The sequence below is a fragment of the Haliotis asinina genome, chromosome 14 (genome assembly GCF_037392515.1).
Source record: "Haliotis asinina isolate JCU_RB_2024 chromosome 14, JCU_Hal_asi_v2, whole genome shotgun sequence".
Lineage (NCBI taxonomy): Eukaryota > Metazoa > Mollusca > Gastropoda > Lepetellida > Haliotidae > Haliotis > Haliotis asinina.
In genome coordinates, this window is record NC_090293.1 from 47,787,784 (window position 1) to 47,807,673 (window position 19,890).

General features: G+C 39.9%; 1 protein-coding gene across 1 annotated transcript; it reads right to left on the reverse strand.

Annotated features, from left to right (window-relative positions):
* Window positions 1-572: 572 nt before the first annotated feature.
* On the reverse strand, window positions 573-13,697 carry LOC137260853 (uncharacterized). The gene is made up of 3 exons (XM_067798409.1): window positions 13,424-13,697; window positions 2,682-2,810; window positions 573-841 (listed from the first exon to the last, which is right to left on the reverse strand). The coding sequence occupies exons 1-3, from the start codon at window positions 13,695-13,697 to the stop codon at window positions 573-575; spliced, it is 672 nt and encodes a 223-aa protein (XP_067654510.1).
* Between the last annotated feature and the right edge of the window lie 6,193 nt (window positions 13,698-19,890).

Genomic DNA, 19,890 nt, shown 5'->3' on the forward strand with positions numbered 1-19,890 from the left:
AGGTGAAGATTCCCATTTTGCATCCCTTGTCATAAAAGAATCAGGACCAAGCACCCATAAATGGGTGTGTTTTGTTACCAAGGTAAATATATACAGTCAAACATTAAACCAGCGCCAATGGGTCAGCATGTGGTCAACAGTTGGCGACCATGTTGTTAATGCCTATGATGCATTGGTTTGAAAGCAAATATTATGGAAAACACATGTAATATTGGAGGGCAATGGAAACGGGTGCATAAAATGCACGCCTGTACAGTTCTCCTTAGTTTATTTTGTATGGTGTTATGTTACCCCAGTCATAAGAACTGCAACAAAACAGCAAGCGCTACAGACCGTTCTTAACCAGTCCCTGATAATTGCTTTTGTATTGACTGAAATAATAGTAGTTACGTTGTTACTAATTGTTACAACGTGACCCTTGTAATATCAAGTCACAAAACCCTTGCCCCATGACATGGAAACCAATACTATTATTTATTATCTACATCCACGGGAATAGTCTCGTCTCCATGAGTCGCTGTAAAGTATCTTGCTGTCCATTCTGATTTATTAACACAGTATGCTCGGTACCGTTAGTCTGCACAGTGTCGTACTGCCAGGGACCAACCAGGATCGGTACCAAACAAAACATGTCCGACGGGAAGCTCCAGAGCGGGTGTATCACAGAGGTAACATGTTCCACCGTTGTGATAAAACTCCGCAGTGATACAGACAAAACCAGTCTCTGCCTTGCATGCGGCAATGCACGCCTGCATTGTTGACGTTGTCAGGGTGTTGGTGTTGCAATCAGTTATTCCTGATTCGGGGTAAGTACTGATTTCACTGCCGTAAGTGGCGCAACCTAAAAAACAACCATACAAACATTAACAGAGGCGACAAAACCGTTTCCAGATGCATTTTAAGGCTGCGAGGGAGGAACACATATGTACTCTTTTCTCTCAGAAATACAGTTTGGAAAGTTTAGACGTGTTAATGAGTTGTAGATTCAGCCACACTCGTTCTTACAGACACTCACTCTTATAGTGGACAAATGGATGATCGGGACGCGGCAAAGTCAAAACTATTTTTAAAAATGGCCATGAACAATTGTTACGCGCACAAATACACGTTACGCGCCAATGCCCTAGAAACATGTCATTATTTTTATTTAGCCTAAGAAATCTCTTCTGAAAGGCACACTCAGTTGAAAAATCGTGACTATTTCATAATCATATTTTGGTTTCAGAAGTATTACATGTGTACGATGTTGTTCTTAAACAAAGCGAGTCTGAAAACATTCCAGTGATCATGGACCATCACCATGCGATAAGATGAAGGAGCTTGCGTTAATGAATCACTATGATATAGAGATGAGACCAGGTGTTCGCGAAAAAGTGATCGTATCCTACCCCACCAGTGGCGTCTACCACAGACATTCAAAATCGCATGTAGTAATATTTAATCAAGTTCGTGATTGCATGACGACAGTTATATTCCCGCCTTGTATTATTTATAAACTAAACTAATCAAGGACTTTCAAGTGTAAGCGTGTCAGTGCGCGGGTGAGCTCAAATTGATCCTGACACCAGTGTTATCTCAGCCTTATAGCAACAGGATTGGTAAATCATAGCAGGATAATTTGACTTGCTCGCAAATTAAATTTTACTTACTTCGACACATGTACACGTTCCAATGGCCATATTTGTGTGGTTTAAGTTGAGATCTTCAGCGACTAAAGCTCTATTGCTGTTCTGGAATTTGAGAACAGTGGATTCAATTCACTGGTGTTAAAGTGCAACACATGTACACTTGTAGACAAACATATTTGAGTGGGTAGATTTCAGATACCACCAATGTGGACAAAAGGCTTTCAGAGAAAATATATCTCAAGAAGTTGATTGATTCACGATGTTCGAAGAAGTACCCTTTTTGCGAACACCTGGTGTCATCACTTACTTCAGTCACGTTTCCTTCATCACATGTTCCCTTTTTAAAGCCCTGTGGAATGAAGATCAGTTATTCCTTGGTGTTGACCTTTAAGAATTACATTGCGCGACCTGTCATTGACAGCATTGACGAAGATTAATGATACATATGCATGTAGTCTCAAAGCAGGAATTCCAGATACTGACTGTCACTAAGCTGTCGAAGTGAATGAGTATGTGAAGTGACCAGGCGCAGGAACACCGACCACTCCCAAAGACTGCCAACCAAATGTTTGCTCAGGATTAAACACATAACAGTGCCATCGGCATATCTTGACATGGCAAACAGACCCGCTCCTCCAATGAGTTGCTTAGGGACACGAAGTTGCAGACGATCTTTTGCTTTCAAAAAAGTGGTGTTGAAGGTGTATAATGATTTTGTCAGTGACAGCATCAGCGAGGTCAATACCTTGAATCTCAAAGCAGATAATAATTGGCCCTCACTGTTGGTCTTAACAGACAAATGGATCAAATGGATCAGGCGAGGTGAAAAACAAACACTCCTAGTGACGCCTAACAATTGTTTTTCCAGGACCTAGACACATCCACACAGCCATAGGCATATCGTAACGTGGCACAGAGACTCTTTCCACAGCCTGTTCGTCCGAGAAATTGCTCAGGGACACAACGTTGTTTCAGAGTTTATGGTGCCTTCGACCTCGTAGTGCTCTATTTCAGCACAACACCTAAGTGACCCAGCTAATACCAAATACTCACGAATCAAGCAGTCACCAGTCGTGACGTCATAACTGGTTCCCGTCACGCATCCACAGACACCGTCCACGCATGCAGAGTTTCCGAAGGGGCAATTTGATGACGTCACGCACTTCATCCCGAACGACGCACCTCCTGGAAAGGAATATTCAAGCATGTCATGAAGACATCAGAAAGATACGACATCCGATAGGGTCATTTAGGTAAGTTGTTTTGATCGCTGTATGGCTCGAATAAAAATTTTAAACATAATGTGATGTCAGGCGAGTGACGCAACTGCACGAAACGGGGATCGACGGATTTGTTTTCTGAAGGAGATTTTACGAATCGATGACAGCTGACGTTGGTTACTAAGGATACGTTTGATTACGAGGGAGCAGACGAGAATGGCGTAGTGACGTCATTACAGTGTGACGTAGTGCAAAGAAACTGCACTTTATCGCAAGATATCAAACTGTCGGCCCATTTGATATTTTAGCTAAGCATCTTTGAATGCCCTAGATGCCTTATGCAAATCTCATATTTAATTAGAATAATAAAAAGAAGGTTTTCAAACCGGAAGTATCTCCAAACTGTGTTGGTAAGGTGCATCGTAACGTATGAGGTCAGACATGTTAATAATATAGCAGTCAGTTAACCCTGGTCGAGGATTATGTATTTGAGAAACCGACACCTCGTTTTTTTCATTTGTATTCTGTTTTATAAGTAATAAGTGCGCCATTTTAACTCCAGTTCGCTCTACATCCATGAGTAGTGTATTAATACTCATTTTCACAAGTGCCCTTATATGGTAATAGTTGACCAACTGAGTGAGTGGGTTAATATTTAACGTTTCATCGATTATAGCTCAATTTATATATGAGAAGGCACGAAAAAGAATCTGAATAGATTACATATGTTTACGTATAGGATGTGTTGGAATATATCTAACAGCCGTTTTTTGGCGTTCACTTCTGCAGCCAAATAGAGCTGTTATTTGGTATTCTAGATGATATTGACCTGGATCCAGCGGTAATGATACAAGCCACTGCGCCACCGTCCTTGGACCCATCTGTAAATAAGGCTTTGTAAGAATTATAATTACTGTTTAACTGATTGTATTCTTATATTCTTCTGTTTAAACACAACTGCAGCTGTCATTCAAGAGTACGCACATTTTTACCACTACTGGAAATACTAAAATCAGCCACAAATAACGATCCATTTATTGAATCGATTAAAACTTTTGATAAACTGTTGATCTTCATACTAATTAGCCTTGTTATGATCAGACAGGGTAGAACACACGCGCACTTGAAATTATCATTTAAAAAGCTAGCTATAAATTGCGGCAAACGGCCTCGCAAACCGAAGTAATGGAAATCTCTTTAAATACCCAATTTCCAAGGAGTGAGTGAGTGAGTGAGTTAATATTTGACGTCACATAGGCAATATTGCAGCCATATCGTGACGAGAACATACATGACAAAAAAGAATATATATCGATATTATGAAGACCCTGTCTACGAAGGACAGTAAAACCAATAGACTATCACAGTTAGTATTAAAACTAGCGTAGAAACTTTAAAAAATGATAGTATCACTATTTGGACAGTACAACATAAAAACAGGCTATAGATCGCCAACAACAGAGGGTAGATCACCATACCAGGGACCATGGGGACTTACAGTACCTCTGCTACCTGCATGGTCCCTGGCTGGATTTACACCATCCCCTCAGCTGTTGGCGACTGTATGCAAGATTAGCCACAAATTAAAATGACACATATTCTACGATTAAAGAAGTGGAAGATTAAATCTGACTTAAACCGTTTTGGGACTTACGTACCCTCTCAGGAGGACAATAATTTTACGGTACTTCAACCCCCTTCGAGGATACAGCCACTAACAATCTTAGCTGCTAATTCAACTTCCAATCATAAAATACTTATTTATTTACATGTCAGTCAATAAATTCAATTCTTTTAAAAATGCAATAATTAAATGAGAACGTACGTTACTAAAAAGGTCCTTCATAGTTCTTGATTTAAAATAATTGTCCCTTGTGATGGAATATTCAACAGTCAAGCAAGATATGCTTGACCGAGATGATTTCATCACAAGGGATGCAGAACGGAGGATCCTCACCTTTCAAAAGATATTCATGTGTATACCTAGTGTGGCAAATACGACATCGTCGTATAATGACCTCTTCAAATCTGGATTGACAACCCAAGTAGGTGTAACCAACAAATGGTTTTATTGCATGTAATTTATTGATACCTACCTGGGTTTCCCACTTCTTCTGCATCAGATCACGGATGTAAGATCTAATGGTAGCTTTATAATCAGTATAGGGAATATGAAGTGGTGTCACAGATTTGTTTAGCGCTGCCTTAGCAGCAAGGTCAGCCAATGTATTACCAGAGATTCCAACGTGGCTGGGTAACCAACAGAAGACGATGTCGTATTGGCCAGTCGCAAGACAGTTATAAAGTTCAATAATTTCTATTAAAAGTGGATGTTTACATGCTAAGTTTTTAATAGCCTGAAGGCAATAAAGAGAGTCTGAATAGATTATGTACTATTTATGTTTAAGATGTCTTTGAATATATTTAAGAGCAGTTAATATGGCGTTAGCTTCTGCAGTAAAAATAGAGCTGTTATCTGGAATTCTAGAAGATATTGTTCTGGATCCAATGACAGTGGCGCAAGCTACTGCACCACCGTTCTTGGTACCATCTGTATATAAGGATTTATAATTGCTATATTTAGTTTTTAATTGATTATATTCTTGTTTGTATTGTAATTCATTAGTTTCTGATTTTTTCAAATGAAGTTAATGTTAGGTCAACTTGTGGCCTAACCAACTGCCAAGGAGGAGAAGCAAGAAGACGGGAGGGAGCTATGTTTTCCAGCTCAATGCCGGCCGAAGAAAGAAAGGGTTTAATTCTGTGTCCTAGAGGTGGAACAAGAGAAGACCTCTTGTCGTACAAATTCCCATAAAGCGTATTGAACACACATTTATAGGCAGGGTTAGATTTATTAGAATATAATTTAGTAATGTATTGTAAAGACAGTTTTAGACGGCGTTGTGTAAGAGATGGTTCATCAGCCTCAACATAGAGACTGGCAACAGGTGAGGTTCTAAAAGATCCAAGACAAAGTCTTAGACCTTGGTGGTGGACAGAATCTAATAGTTTAAGGTTGCTTTTACAGGCTCCACCATATACAATGGAGCACAAGTTTAGATCGTACCAATGATCTGTATAAGTGAAGGAGGGTAACTTGATCCCCTCCCCACTTGGAATTTGAAACAACCTTTAACAAATCGAGTGCCTTCAGACATTTAGCTTTAAGGGATTTAATGTGTGGCAAGAAGGTTAAATGAGAATCGAAAATTAAACCCAGGAACTTGGCCTCCTTTACAACCTTGATGGGAGAACCATTTAAAGATAGTTCAGGGTCCCTATGCGGCTTATATTTCCTACAAAAATGTATGCAAATAGTTTTGGATTTAGAAAATTTAAAGCCGTTTTCAAGGCACCATTTATTTATTTTATTTAAACAAAGTTGTAGTTGCCGTTCAATAGTACGCACATTTTTACCACGACTAGAAATGTTAAAATCATCCACAAAAAGTGATCCATCAATTGAATCATTTAAAACCTTGGATAAACTGTTGATTTTAATACTAAATAAAGCGACGGACAAAATACTGCCTTGAGGGACACCCTGATCCTGATTGTAATGATCAGACAGGGTTGACCCCACTGGTACTTGAAATTGCCTGTCTTTTAAAAACTCTGATATAAAAAGAGGCAAACGGCCTCTGAACCCAAAATCATGTAAATCCTTCAAAATGCCATGCTTCCAGGTCATATCATAAGCTTTCTCGAGATCAAAGAAAATCGATACAGCGTGTTGTTTATTTACTATAGCATTTTTAACGAAGGATTCTAAACGTACCAAATGATCAATGGTACTACGATTTTTCCTGAAACCACACTGAATATTTGTGATCAGGTTATTGGTTTCAAGATACCAAGTTAATCTATTATTTACCATACGTTCCATGGTTTTACAAACACAGCTGGTTAGAGATATCGGTCTGTAATTCGACGGATCTGTATGATCCCTGCCAGGTTTTGGTATTGGGACTACAATGGCATTACGCCATGAAGGGGGGAATTCCCCCGACGTCCATATTTGATCAAATATATCTAAAAGTGCCATCAGACATGGTTCAGGTAAGTGTTTCAGTAGCTGATAATGTATATTATCATCACCAGTTGCAGTGTCATGAGCTTGCTCAAGTGCAATATGTAGCTCATGTAAAGAAAACACTTCATTGTAGTCTTCACCAGTATTTGAAGCGAAATTAAGTTTTGTCTTTTCCTGTTGTTTCTGGTATCTCTGAAACTCAGGAACATAATTTGTCGATGATGAATTTTTGGCAAGTGTTTCTCCAAGTTTATTTGCAATTTTAGGTGTGTCAGTAATTAAATTGTCACCATCTTTAAGATGGTGAACAGCAACTTTTGAACCTTTGCCTTTAATTCTTTGAACCATGTTCCATACCTTAGACATTGGCGTACGTGAGTTAATTTTGGAGACATAGTTCCTCCAAGATTGCCGTTTATTTTGTTTGAAAGTACGACGCGCCTTCGCATTGAGTATCTAAAATGTGTTTAAATTATGGACAGTTGGGTGACGACGGAAATAATTTTCTGCCTTTTTCCTCGCTTTCCTGGCTTGCCTACAATCTGTATTAAACCATGGTTTCCGTACATGTGGAGTTGTAGAGGACTTTGGTATACATTCATCAGCAATTTTATTTAAAACATCAGAAAATAATTGAATAGGATCGGTTATATGACTGAAACATTCGGGTCTTAATTTAGATGCACATAAAGTTTGAAATAACGACCAGTCTGCCTTGGCAAAATTCCATCTGGTATATGATGGAGAGTCAGATGGAGTATTTTCTGATAATATAGTTGGAAAATGGTCACTTCCACAGAGGTCATTGCGGACTGACCAATCAAATTCATTAAGTAGAGTAGAGTCTGCGAGAGACAAATCTAGACAAGAGTAGGTGCCAGTTGCAGGATGCAGATAAGTGCTTGAATCATCATTGTATATACACAAGTCATTATTGGCTATAAAATCTTCCAGTAGTTTACCTTTAGTGTTTGTGTTTGTACCACCCCAAATTGGGTTATGGCCATTGAGATCACCCATTATGATGCAAGGTTTAGGAAGTTGGTCATAGAGACCTTGTAGATCAGACTGCTGGAGTGCTGAAGAGCATAGTGTAAAGGTAACATGAAGAGTTAGTCTCACTGCAACAGCTTGGAGATTTGTTGTGAGTGCTGCAGGACTTTTCTTTTTAACATCCTGCTTTACAAGGATTGAAGACCCTCCTGTGGCCCTGTCACCCGAAGGTGACAAATAATTATATGAAACGAACTGACGTAAATCAAAAGTATCTGTCTGCTTCAAATAGGTTTCCTGCAGACAGAAGGCCGATGGTGCAAAATCCTGGATTAGTAGCTGTAACTCTTTGAAATTGGTCCTTAACCCTCTACAATTCCACTGTACTATAGTTTTGGAATGGACTATCTTTTAGGGGCATTGATTGGGGATCTGCCCCGCACTTTTTTGGTGGGCGACAAGCTATGTGCCCTTTGATGGGTGTGTTCGGACACTTCCATGTCCTCAAGCGAACCATATTTATTATAAAGTTGAACACGATTTTCTGATCCTTTGGAGACTCTGCCACTCTGAAGTGTTTTAGAAAGATCTGGCCTTGGTTTGGGTTTACTTTTAACAACCTGTTTGACATTTGCACTGGACTGAGATGGTGCTATCTCCTGTGGTGTAGATGTGTCATAATTACTCAAAGACTCAGGTAGGATTTGGGCTGAAACTGATGTTTGGGTGGATTGTTCCGGTGAAAACCTCTCCGGAGTATTAGTTTTCACCCATGTCAAGTCTGTTTGACAGGTTATTGATGTACTTTTGACTTTGGATTGTTTTAGGGTTGAATCTGATAGTGGTCTAGTTACTGATGCATACGTTTCAGTTAGTTCTGGAGATTGTACAAGTTTTTTAGCTTCTGCAAGACTGATGTTTCTAGTAAATTTAATTTTGTTAATCTCCATCTGCTTTTTCCACATCGGGCACTCCGTGGAGGACGACGAGTGTGCTCCAAAGCAGTTGGCACACTTTCTAAAACTGCTCTCACAATCTTCCGTCACATGCGTCTTCTCACTGCAGTGAGCGCACGTGACAGACAACGTACAGGTGTTCACACCGTGGCCAAACTTCTGACATTTGAAACACCTGAGAGGGTTGGGAATGTATGTTTCAACCCTGATATTGCAGTAGCCAGCCTTTATGGATTGAGGAGCAGTTGGAGAAGAAAACGAAAAGAGATACGTATTTGTTTGATGGATTTCTGAGTTTTTACGGGTGGTAAATCGTTTGACAAACATGACGCCTTGGTCTTTCATTTCGGTGGCTATATCCAGTTCAGTCATGTCAGAGAACAATCGATCCCGATCTCTTACAATACCTTTACTTGTGTTTAGAGTTCGGTGTGCAGAAACGGACACAGGTGTACCAACAAATGATTCAATGGAAAGGAGGTTGGATGCTTGCTGTCGTTTGCTACATTCAATTAACAAAGCACCAGAACGCAAGCGTCTAATGTTTTTCACGTCTGCTGCAATGCCTTGAATGCCTTTAGAAACCGCAAAAGGATTTAATTTCAATGGCGTTTTATCAATAGTTTCAATCACTAGAAACCGTGGCCAGTAATCAATAGATTGTGAAGGTCGCTGTTCATCATCATTGTCAAGTGGACGTTTAGTTTTTTTTGAGGGAGTTTCGTAAGCCATGGTGAATAAGTCATTTTTCATCATCCGAGCTCCCCACCCACCACGGAGTATCACAAGGACAATGCTAAAAACAAGCGGATCTCCAGCTTGAAGCACCAAGGATACCCCGATGATATACTCCAGCAGAAAAATTAAAGAATTATTCCACCAGATTGGCCCATGAGCCACCGCCTTCTGGGTATAAGCATTAGACTCTAGGCAAAGTTCATAACATCAGTTTTCAAATCTAAAATGATTTGTTAGTGAAAAGCCAAGACCGAAATTGAAACAAACACAAAATCAAATTTGTGCAATTACATGAATAATCCCCGCACAGGGCTAGGCATGACCAGCCGATTGGTCGAACCGGGCCCATTCGACCACCCGTCTAGGCGAAGTCAGGGCCAAAGTGGTGTATTGAGCAACAGGAACACGATTGCAGGTCCCTATTGCCCTCAACCACCAGGATCCCCTCCTCCGCCGACACAGGGCCGCAACCCACGGCAAACGGGTTGGTGGACCAAATATCCCCCCGGGTCCACAACGGGGGTGTCGGCAAGCTCTTCGCGTTACCCAGCACCCACCACGAGGAGGTGGCTCGCCACGGGTGCCAATTTCCAAGGAGTATCTTATGACCTTTCAAGACCAAAACGCAGACTTAGCATGTTGTTTATTAATTAGAGCGTTTTCAACAAATGATTCCAAATGCATTAAGTGATCCACAGTACTTCTGTTTTGGCTATAAATTGAGGCAAACGTCCTCGCAAACCGAAGTCATGTAAATCTCTTTAAATGCTTTATTTCCATGTTTTATCATATCCCTTTTCAAGACCAAAAAGATAGACACAGCATGTTGTTTATTAATTAGTGCGTTTATAACAAATGATTCCAAACGCACTAAGTGATCCACAGTACTCTGTTTTTACGGAAACCACAGTGTATATCTGGTGTAAGGTTGTTTCTACCAAACAAGTAGATTATTTATCATGCGTTCCATGCTCTTGCAAACACAAGACTTAGTAGTAAGTGAAATTGGTCGATAATTTCACGGATCCGTATGATCACATCCAGGTTAGGTATTGGTGCTACCATAGCGTCACACCATCACACCAAAAATACTTCAAAGAGTTTCTAGACAGGATTCTGGTAAGTGCTTTACGAACTGATAATGTATGTTATCAGCCCCTGTAGCAATATCATGGGTCAGGTCCACAGCGGTGTGGAGCTCATGAATAGAAAATAGTTCATTACAGTCTTCCCCTTTCTCAGAATTGAAATTAATAGTTTTCTTTTCGTCTTGTTTTTGATGTTGTTGGAATTTAGGCACACAAGTAGAAGAGGAAGAGTGTTTAGCGAGGGTTTCACCCAGTTTATTAGCAATATCTGATTTATCAGTAAGTATTTATTCTCCATATTTGAGATGATGAACACTTTACTTTTAATTTTCTTTACTTTTAAAGGTACGTAACGCTTTAGCATTTACATTTTTTATTTTACTTAAATTATGCACCATAGGATGGCGACGGAAATAATGTTCTGCTTTTAAACCTGCCTTGCTAGCTTGTTTGCATTCATAGCTGAATCATGGTTTCCGGATATGTGGAACTGCAGAGGACTTTGGTATACATTCATCATTTATGGAATTCAGTTCATCAAAAAAAATAAATAAATAAATAAAAATAAAAAAAAAATAAATAAAACCAAAACCAAAAAAAACCCCATTTAATAGCATCTGGAACGTCAATAAATAATTCAGGTTTTGCAGCACACAGTATTTCATTCGAATCTTGGTGATGGAGGAACGTCAGATGGAGTTACAGGGATTAGTATAGTAGGGAAATGGTCACTTCCACAGAGGGGATCGTGGATTGACCATTCAAATTCATTTAGCAGTTCTGAATTGGTGACCGACTTGTCGAGAGAAGAATAGGTTTCTGTACAAGGGTGTAAATATGTGCTGGAACCATCATTACAAATACATAAATCATTATCTGAAAAAAAACTCCTCCAGTAGCCTGCCTCTGGTGTTGGCTGTGCCCATTAAAGTCTCCGATGATAATACATAGTTTCGGTAGTTGGTCATACACAGTTTGAAGATGGGTCTTGTGAATAATTCAAGATAGAGAGATATATAAAGAGCATAATGAAAACGCAACGTTCCCACAGAGGTTACTTGTCATATAATATCTTCCTACAAACCTCTGTTCTAATACGGCTCTTTCATGGTGCGAGTGTGCAAGATTCGTGATTGGTTGCCATCTGATTTAGTTGTGCAGTCAGCGACGTTCTTTCAAAAGTAATCATTCGTAAGGCCTCGGTAATTTCCGTATGCATCGGGAAAACTAGAACCTCTTCCCCAACACTAGGCGCAAATGTCTCTGCTAGACAGAGCACATCCGTGAAATGGCGATTCCATGGCCTCTCGGTCGTCCGCGTTGACAACAGACAAGCTAGACATTAAACTTGTGTGTCACATCTACACAAGTCGCCAACTTGCTTAGGTTAGTCAAGCTGGATGTAAGTCGTTGTGTCACGCGTTCTGATTGGATAGAAATAAGGGAGACAATTCGAGTTGCGATTATTTGCCGCTATGGGATTTATGAGAACCAGCAAATATGGTCGTATTAGAACAGAGGTTCGTACGAAGATATGTCAAGTAACCTCTGTGAGGAGAGAATACCTCATCCCCCCCTCTCTTATTTTTTTTGTGTGCAAATTTACATCGATCTCAGAAATGGTCAAAATGAAACCAAAAACACAGAAGTCCGCGAGGTCGAGGAAAATTCTCATGCCTGTATACATAAAAGACAATGCCTATAAGCCAAATTTTGTTGTTGTATTTTTCCACTCAAAAACGGACATGTTCCCAACCAGTATACGTTGCATTCCGCGAGATTATGATTCAGAAAATGTAGTTCAACACCACTGGACCAGTCTGAAATAGGGTTTGGCTGCATGACTTACTATTTGTAAATTCACGCATTACACGGAAAATCAGAGGGTTTTGCTTAAACGTGGTAAAAAACCACAGCGGACAAAACCGAAGAAAAAACCCACAGCAGACAATATCAAAGAAAAAGCTCGTTATGAACTTTGTTACCTGCAATGAAATGTTTGGGTATCCCAATTTATCCTGCAACTGGAAAGGTATGCCTTGATGTCAAGTCTAAATGAACAATAAAATACCAATTGTTAAAAAAATCTGAAATAGCAATTCAACCTAATAATAAATTAATTCCAAGTATATTATCAAGTGATCTAAATTTTCACTTTCAAAAATGTTTTAAACAAACAAATCTATTACTGTAAAAATCTTTTATATATTTCTATATTTTATTTGTCACACGCCTTCTCTTGCTCGTAGAGATACATAGCGACGTATGAATGGTGTTGAGAAAACAATCGTTTAGTTTGAGACCAATTACTAAGTAAGGTGTTGAATTTTTCTGAGAAGGAAACGTGTTGTAAAAAATGTTGTTTTATTAGGCTGACATGAGCAAGGCGACCCGGAATTCGAACTTTCGATACATGTGTGCCCCAGACAACTTGGTTAAACATACCACCAAAATGACGATTTCCACGATTGTTTACATTTTGCCCATGTAACTTTCCTGTCGATATTCGTGCCTCTAAGCTGTTTAAATAACCTTTCAGTTTCGTGCAGTAAAAGCAATACTAGGTATTCTGGTGAAGTATACTCCGCCAGACTATCGAGGATAGTGCCATGAAGAACCCGGAAGCAGGCTGCAGAAATACTGATTTCCAAATGAACATTTATGACGTTGCTGGCATATAGCTGCCTCGGGTGTCTATGAATATTGTAATAATACATGATCGTAACAGATTTTATAGTTTATGTATAGTTTTCTTTACTATACTTACGTCCACAGAACGCATATAATCTTGATCCTTGCTCTTCAGTCACGGCATTCAGCGTCCTCGACAGGAAGAAGCTACGGCCGTAGGTAGAACACGTCTCAGTCTTGGTGTTGTACCGATAAGACCTACACCTGTGGTCTTGTACACACCTTTGGGTGCATAACCCAGGCATCTCCACATGAAGGAACGTAGCGAGTTGGAAATCTGTAACGGCCTTCCCGTCGAAATCAAAGAGACGATAATCATTGCATTCAATGCATAAACAATCAAGACCCATGGAATTGAGCATTAAAGACATGACTGTAATAACGTATTCTACTACTGAACACATATTATATCATTCCACGTTCTTGAACACCGAGTAACTTCAAGCAATCTTTTCGACTGATGTGTTCACGCCTGTTTGACCAAGCCTGATGTTTAGCTATGTTTAATATTGCTCCTGATGAAAAACGGGAATATTGACTAAAGAGACTTCGAACGTCTGCACTGCACTTAAACTGCATTCATTTATTCATTTGTTTCAAAGCTGTATAATACGCTTTTTCTATGTAATGGTTTCCAGGAAATGGAAAAGCGTTTCAGTGAGTGATGAATGCCACGCTCATTCATATTAACGTCTCAACCACTGAGCGTCCCTGAGGAAATATAAGTCAAATGGGCTTTCTTTACCAATTGTTTCAGTTTTACATACACACTTAGGTCGCTTGAGACGCGGTAAAAGTCGCTACCCAGCAACACAAGTTTGTTGTACGAGGAAATAGTTCACCGAATACACCAGGTTGTGTGGCTCCCTGCTGTCTGTGTAAGACGTTTGGTTTGAGTCCCCACAACTACCAGCCCACATTGTACAAAGGGAATCATTGCAGCTTCGAGAAACTAGAAAAATAATGAGTTGTCACTTAATCATCTAGAGACGAAACCAGAAGAAATGTCTCTTTAAGAAGAATGAAAAAGAAATTGTTATGGCGTCGCTGCATTATTGACACACTAACTGATAGAATGGCGATCAAACAATTAGTGTAGACATATATGTTGGGAAAGTCGTATTTGGTACATTTACCTGGCCATTTTAAAGAGTGGTTGGTTAGTCTAGTGGTTAAGGTGTTCCCTTGTCACACTGAAGACCCGGTGCAATTCCCTAAATGGGCACCGTGTGTGAAGCCCATTTGTGGTGTCCCCCGACGTGTTGTTGCTTGAATATTGCTAAAAACGGTGTAAAACCGTGCTCAATCTCTCACTCACATAATCGCCATTCTTGTCGTTAATGGGGACTATAACAAACTATCGTTATTTCCGGAATCATTCATTTTCTATTTTACTGTCACTCCAAAACTGAACAGTTGATTTTCTAACACTCAGATTGGGTGTCTGTTGCTTTCAACTCGCAGATTTAATCGGACTCATTCCCGTTTAAACTCGTACATCGTTGTATCGCGGCATTCATTGTATTCAAACCGGTACTTCCGGTTTGTTTTACGCGCTGGGCACGCTTCTCAGATGTGATTGTGTATGTACATAGACAGCCTAACGTCAGAGGCTTGTTTACCTGTTTAAGACCGGCAGGATGTATCGAATCCCCGTACCTTTTGTCCAGCAGAAGTATTAACATTTGAACTCTGACCCCCATCCATGAAATACCTGCTATAATATTTACCTTTCATATTTGACACTTCGCACTTCTTGTGAACTGCGTCATCTACAGGAAGTGATGTCATGAGCTATCTTTATCTCCTTGGGAGTGAATTTTATTGCTTACCTCGATAGGATGGAATTCTCTCCTTTGGTAAATGTTAATCGGGTCTGTTCGTCTAATGGCTTTCGCTGAAACACTATCAAAGTTAAAATATCATTTTTGTCACAGATATGTTGACTAAATGGCACTTAATCGAATTTTACAATAAAATATGCCTCATAAGTTCATTTCCGATTACGGATATGCTATGCAAATTAGGGAGGTCATATGCAAATTTTAGGGACTACTTTCACAGTGTAAACAAACACGGCGCCGAGAGACGGCGGCACTGCCAGTGCTTGGATCTCAGAAAAGTCATGCCTGGTCATGATAGATGGAGTAGATTACAAAGCGAAGATAGAAATCCATTGGATTCTCGAAGATGTTGGACGGGGAACCAACATCAGCTCCCCGTCCGAATGTCAGTGTTAGCGAGAGAACGGCACAGGAATCCAGGTGAACAAACAATTAAATTGTATCTGCTGTTCAAAGTGTTGCTCGAAGGATTCTGAAGTTCCACTCGAGTTTGGGGTTATTTTTGAAACATAAGCTGAAATTTCTTGACAACCGATTCTGCTTTAACATAAAAACGTAGTGGGAACTACATGACGTAATGCAGTCAAATGAGTGATCAGCGTCATCGAGCTTGTGACATCACGTACTACGACGTCACATATTTGTAAAGTCATATATATGCGGGCTCATCTCAGGAAGTTTAGTTTCATGATCTGTGGCAAATGAAATCACATTTTTTGAAATTTTAAAGTAAGAATGACATTGTAAATAGGCTCGCTAAATACAATGTTTATTCCCAGTGCAGGATATTAACCATCCCAAAATACACTCTCGTGATAACCTATATACAGGTATATCCGTTGGATTTCATACTGGCATGAAATCTACTCTTTATAATATTCTTGCACATAGTTTTGGCTGAAATATTACACACTGTTCTTGAAGATAGGGATGAACTGCGTGACGTCACGGGAGTGACTCAGAATGCGAAAACGGCGTTTGTGGATCCAACGTCATCATGACTGGTGACTGTCCAATTCTAAAGTACTTGGTTTTACCATTTTGAAAGGGAGTTTCTAACGACGAGCAATAGGTCTAAGACACCTTAAATTTTGATGCAACTTTGCGTCATTAAACAACTGCTCGGAAGAGAGCTGTGTAACAGGTAGCAGCACATTGATAATACAAGAATCAGTCCATGCCGTATTAGAATTAAGGCATTCGACAAAGTGACTGCGGTTCACCATGCCATACGTCCAAGAAATCAGGTGTTTGTTGGTGTTGATTGGAGGAACGCCGACATCCGCGTTCCTATGTGCGTCTACATTAATATTTATGCGCATACCAATTGTTTGATGTTCATTCAAGAAGTTCGTGTGCACAGAGCGACGTATCTGTTTACCTATCCAGATGATTAAGTGAAAACGTTAATTATGCATAGGGGACATCTTACTGTAGTCTAGTCACCCGAGCTGTGTAATGGTTTCTTCAGTCCTATGTGCATTGGTAGTTAAGGTTGTCTGTAAAGAAGACAAATCACTCAAACCAGACAAAATATAGTCATTAAAACTCGACCAACGTAATTATATAACTGCTTACGTAGACAGTACAACCGGTGTATTCTGTGAACTATTTTCTCGTAAAGCAAATGTGTGTTGCTGGGTTGCAATTCTAACTGCATTAGAACAACATACCTATACCTACATCTGCGCCAGGTTGATGGTAAGGCTTAACTGCTTGAAAGCTCATTTTCCCACGGCAATTGGTTGTTTGAGCGTTAGTTATGATGAGAGAGGCATTTCAACGCACGGCAAACGTAACGTTTTTGTTGAAACCAGAATGTATTTTTTAAACAAACCCCAGGATAATATCCCGTCGAGTTTAGAAACAAATAATTAGTCGGATGAATCTAAACAGAAAAGGCATCAGATGTCGATGTCTCACGAATCACTATTCACGTAATTATTTTGGAAGTAAATCTATAACCTCACCTAAACGGTTTTGGTTAAAAAAAGAGTGAACCTGTAGCTCAACAAGGTAGTAGAATCTTGGCTTTTTGTAATGTCTTTAATGCTCAAAGTTAAAGGCGTTGATTGCTTATAAAAATTGGTGTGTCCGTGCACATTTCTCATTTCCGTGGCAAAATTTGAAAACCGTTCAATATTTCTTCATCAAACTTGGCACACAGATGCATCTGGTGATGTACTGGGGATGTTTTGGTAGTTTTGGTAGAAATTTTGAATACAATATTATTGGCACTTCAATAGCAGCAGTTTGACACACTGAAATTGGTAGTTGTGCTCTTTTCCGGAACAGAACTTTAAAACCGTTTATTGTTTCTTCACCGAAATTGGCAGACAGTTTTGGCGGTTCCATGGTAACAAAACCAATTCCACTTTTGTAGCACCCAGAGCGCTCATGTATGTTTCTATTTAGGGAAACCCGACACGTCATTCGATTCAAAATGACGCCGCTGACAAGCTAGGGATCGACTGAGATGTTTCATTTCTTGCAAATATCAACCTCTGGATATTTACGTCTCCGCTGTAGGGACCGGGAGACATTTTGTTCTTTGTTGAGTTACCACTTGACACATAGATGAATATATGGTGTACTGTCGTTTCTGAATGAGATGTATTTTGCGTTTCCATGGCAACAAGTTTGTGGTTTAAAGGTTGCACCACATCAGGCACTGAGAGCACTATTTACCTCGAATCTGGATTAACCACCTGCAGCGACAACATCCTGGCAACGTCAAAAGTGCAGACCGTGCATTGCAGCATGCAAGACAGAGATTGGTTTTGAATGCATCAGTGTGGAGTTTAACTATGATGATAGCACATGCCACCTCGGCGACACACCCATTCTCTAGCATCCTGAGAGGTACATTTTGTCTGGCACCGATCCTGGCTGGTCCAGTACGACACTGTGCACCATAACGACACTGCGCATAGTGTGGCGATGAAACAAAACGGAGAGCAAGATGCTGGTAGTTGACTCCCAAGAGGGACACCGTTCACATTAGTTTTAAACGTCAATGTATTGATTTATGTTGGGTTTTTTTAAGGTATTTGCTCCCAAGGCTAAAGCATTTCTTTAGTTCATAAGACACAGGTTCTGTCCGAACGATTAATAGCTATTATTAATTCAAATCAGTGCCACGTGAATCAAGTACTGGGTACAAGTAAGGCTTGGTTCCACAATTTGCTATTCTATTGCATCCTTTTAACAGAAACACCATGTTCACCGAACTAACTACGAAAAACCGACCACTAATGAAGTTCAGGTAGCCGTTTAGATCATCTTTCAACCTTGGATCAATTGTTTTGAATAACCGTTTCTTATATTAGTTTTGAAAAATGTCTTCCGTTGATCATGCGCTCTGACCCATTGACGTTTGACGTTTATCTTATTTGCGATAGTTACTTGTATGAGACACCTCCATAGGCAGGGTTCGTTTCATTAGAGTATAATTTAGTAATGCACTGTAAAGCTAACTTAATACGGCGCTGCTCAAGAGATGGTTCATCAGCCTCAACATAGAGACTACAACATGTGAAGTTCTAAAAGAACCAAGACAAAGTCTTAGACCTTGGTGATGGACAGAATCCAATAGTTTCATGTTGCTTTTGCAGGGTCCACCATATACGATGGAGCCATAGTCAAGGTTTGAGCGGAAGAGTGATCTAAATAAGTGAAGGAGGGTATTTTGATCCCCTCCCACATTGAATTAGAAACAACCTTTAATAAATCGAGTGCCTTTAGGCATTTGGCTTTTAGAGATTTTATATGGGGCAAAACGGTCAAATGTGAATAAAAAATAAGGCCCAAGAACTTAGCCTCCTTGACAACTTTGATAGGGGTGCTACTTAGAAATAGTTCTGGGTCTTTATGAGGTTTATATTTACGGCAGAAGTGTATAAATTGGTTTGTGATTTAGAAAATTTGAAGCCATTTTCAAGACACCATTTATCTATTTTGTTCAAACACAGCTGCAGTTGCCGTTCAATAGTATGCATATTTTTCCAACGACAAGAAATATTAAAATCATCCACAAATAACGATCCATCAATTGAATCGTTTAAAACTTTTGATAAACTATTTATCTTTATACTAAAAAGAGTGACTGGCAAAATACTGCCTTGTGGAACACCCTGATCCTGATTGTAATGATCAGACAGGGTAGAAACTACGTGGACTTGAAATTGTCTGTTATTTAAAAAGTTGGCTATGAATTGCAGCAAACGACCTCGCAAACCGAAATCATGTAAATCTCTTAAAATGCCATATTTCCAGGTTGTGTCATATGCTTTTTCTAGATCAAAAAAGATAGACACAACATGTTGTTGATTAATCAGTGCGTTTATAACAAATGATTCCAAACGCACTAAGTGATCGACAGTACCTCTATTTTTACGGAAACCACATTGTATATCTGTTATGAGATTATTTGTTTCCAAGTACCAAACAAGTCAATTATTTATCATGCGTTCCATGGTCTTGCAAACACGGCACCCGTGGCGAGCCACCTCCTCGTGTTGGGTGCTGGGTAATGCTAAGAGCTCGCCGACACCCCCGTAGTGGACCCGGGGGGATATTTGGTCCACCAACCCGTTTGCCGTGGGCTGCGGCCCTGTGTCGGCGGAGAAGGGGATCCTGGTGGTTGCGGGCAATAGGGACCCGCAATCGTGTTCCTGTTGCTCAATACACCACTTTGGCC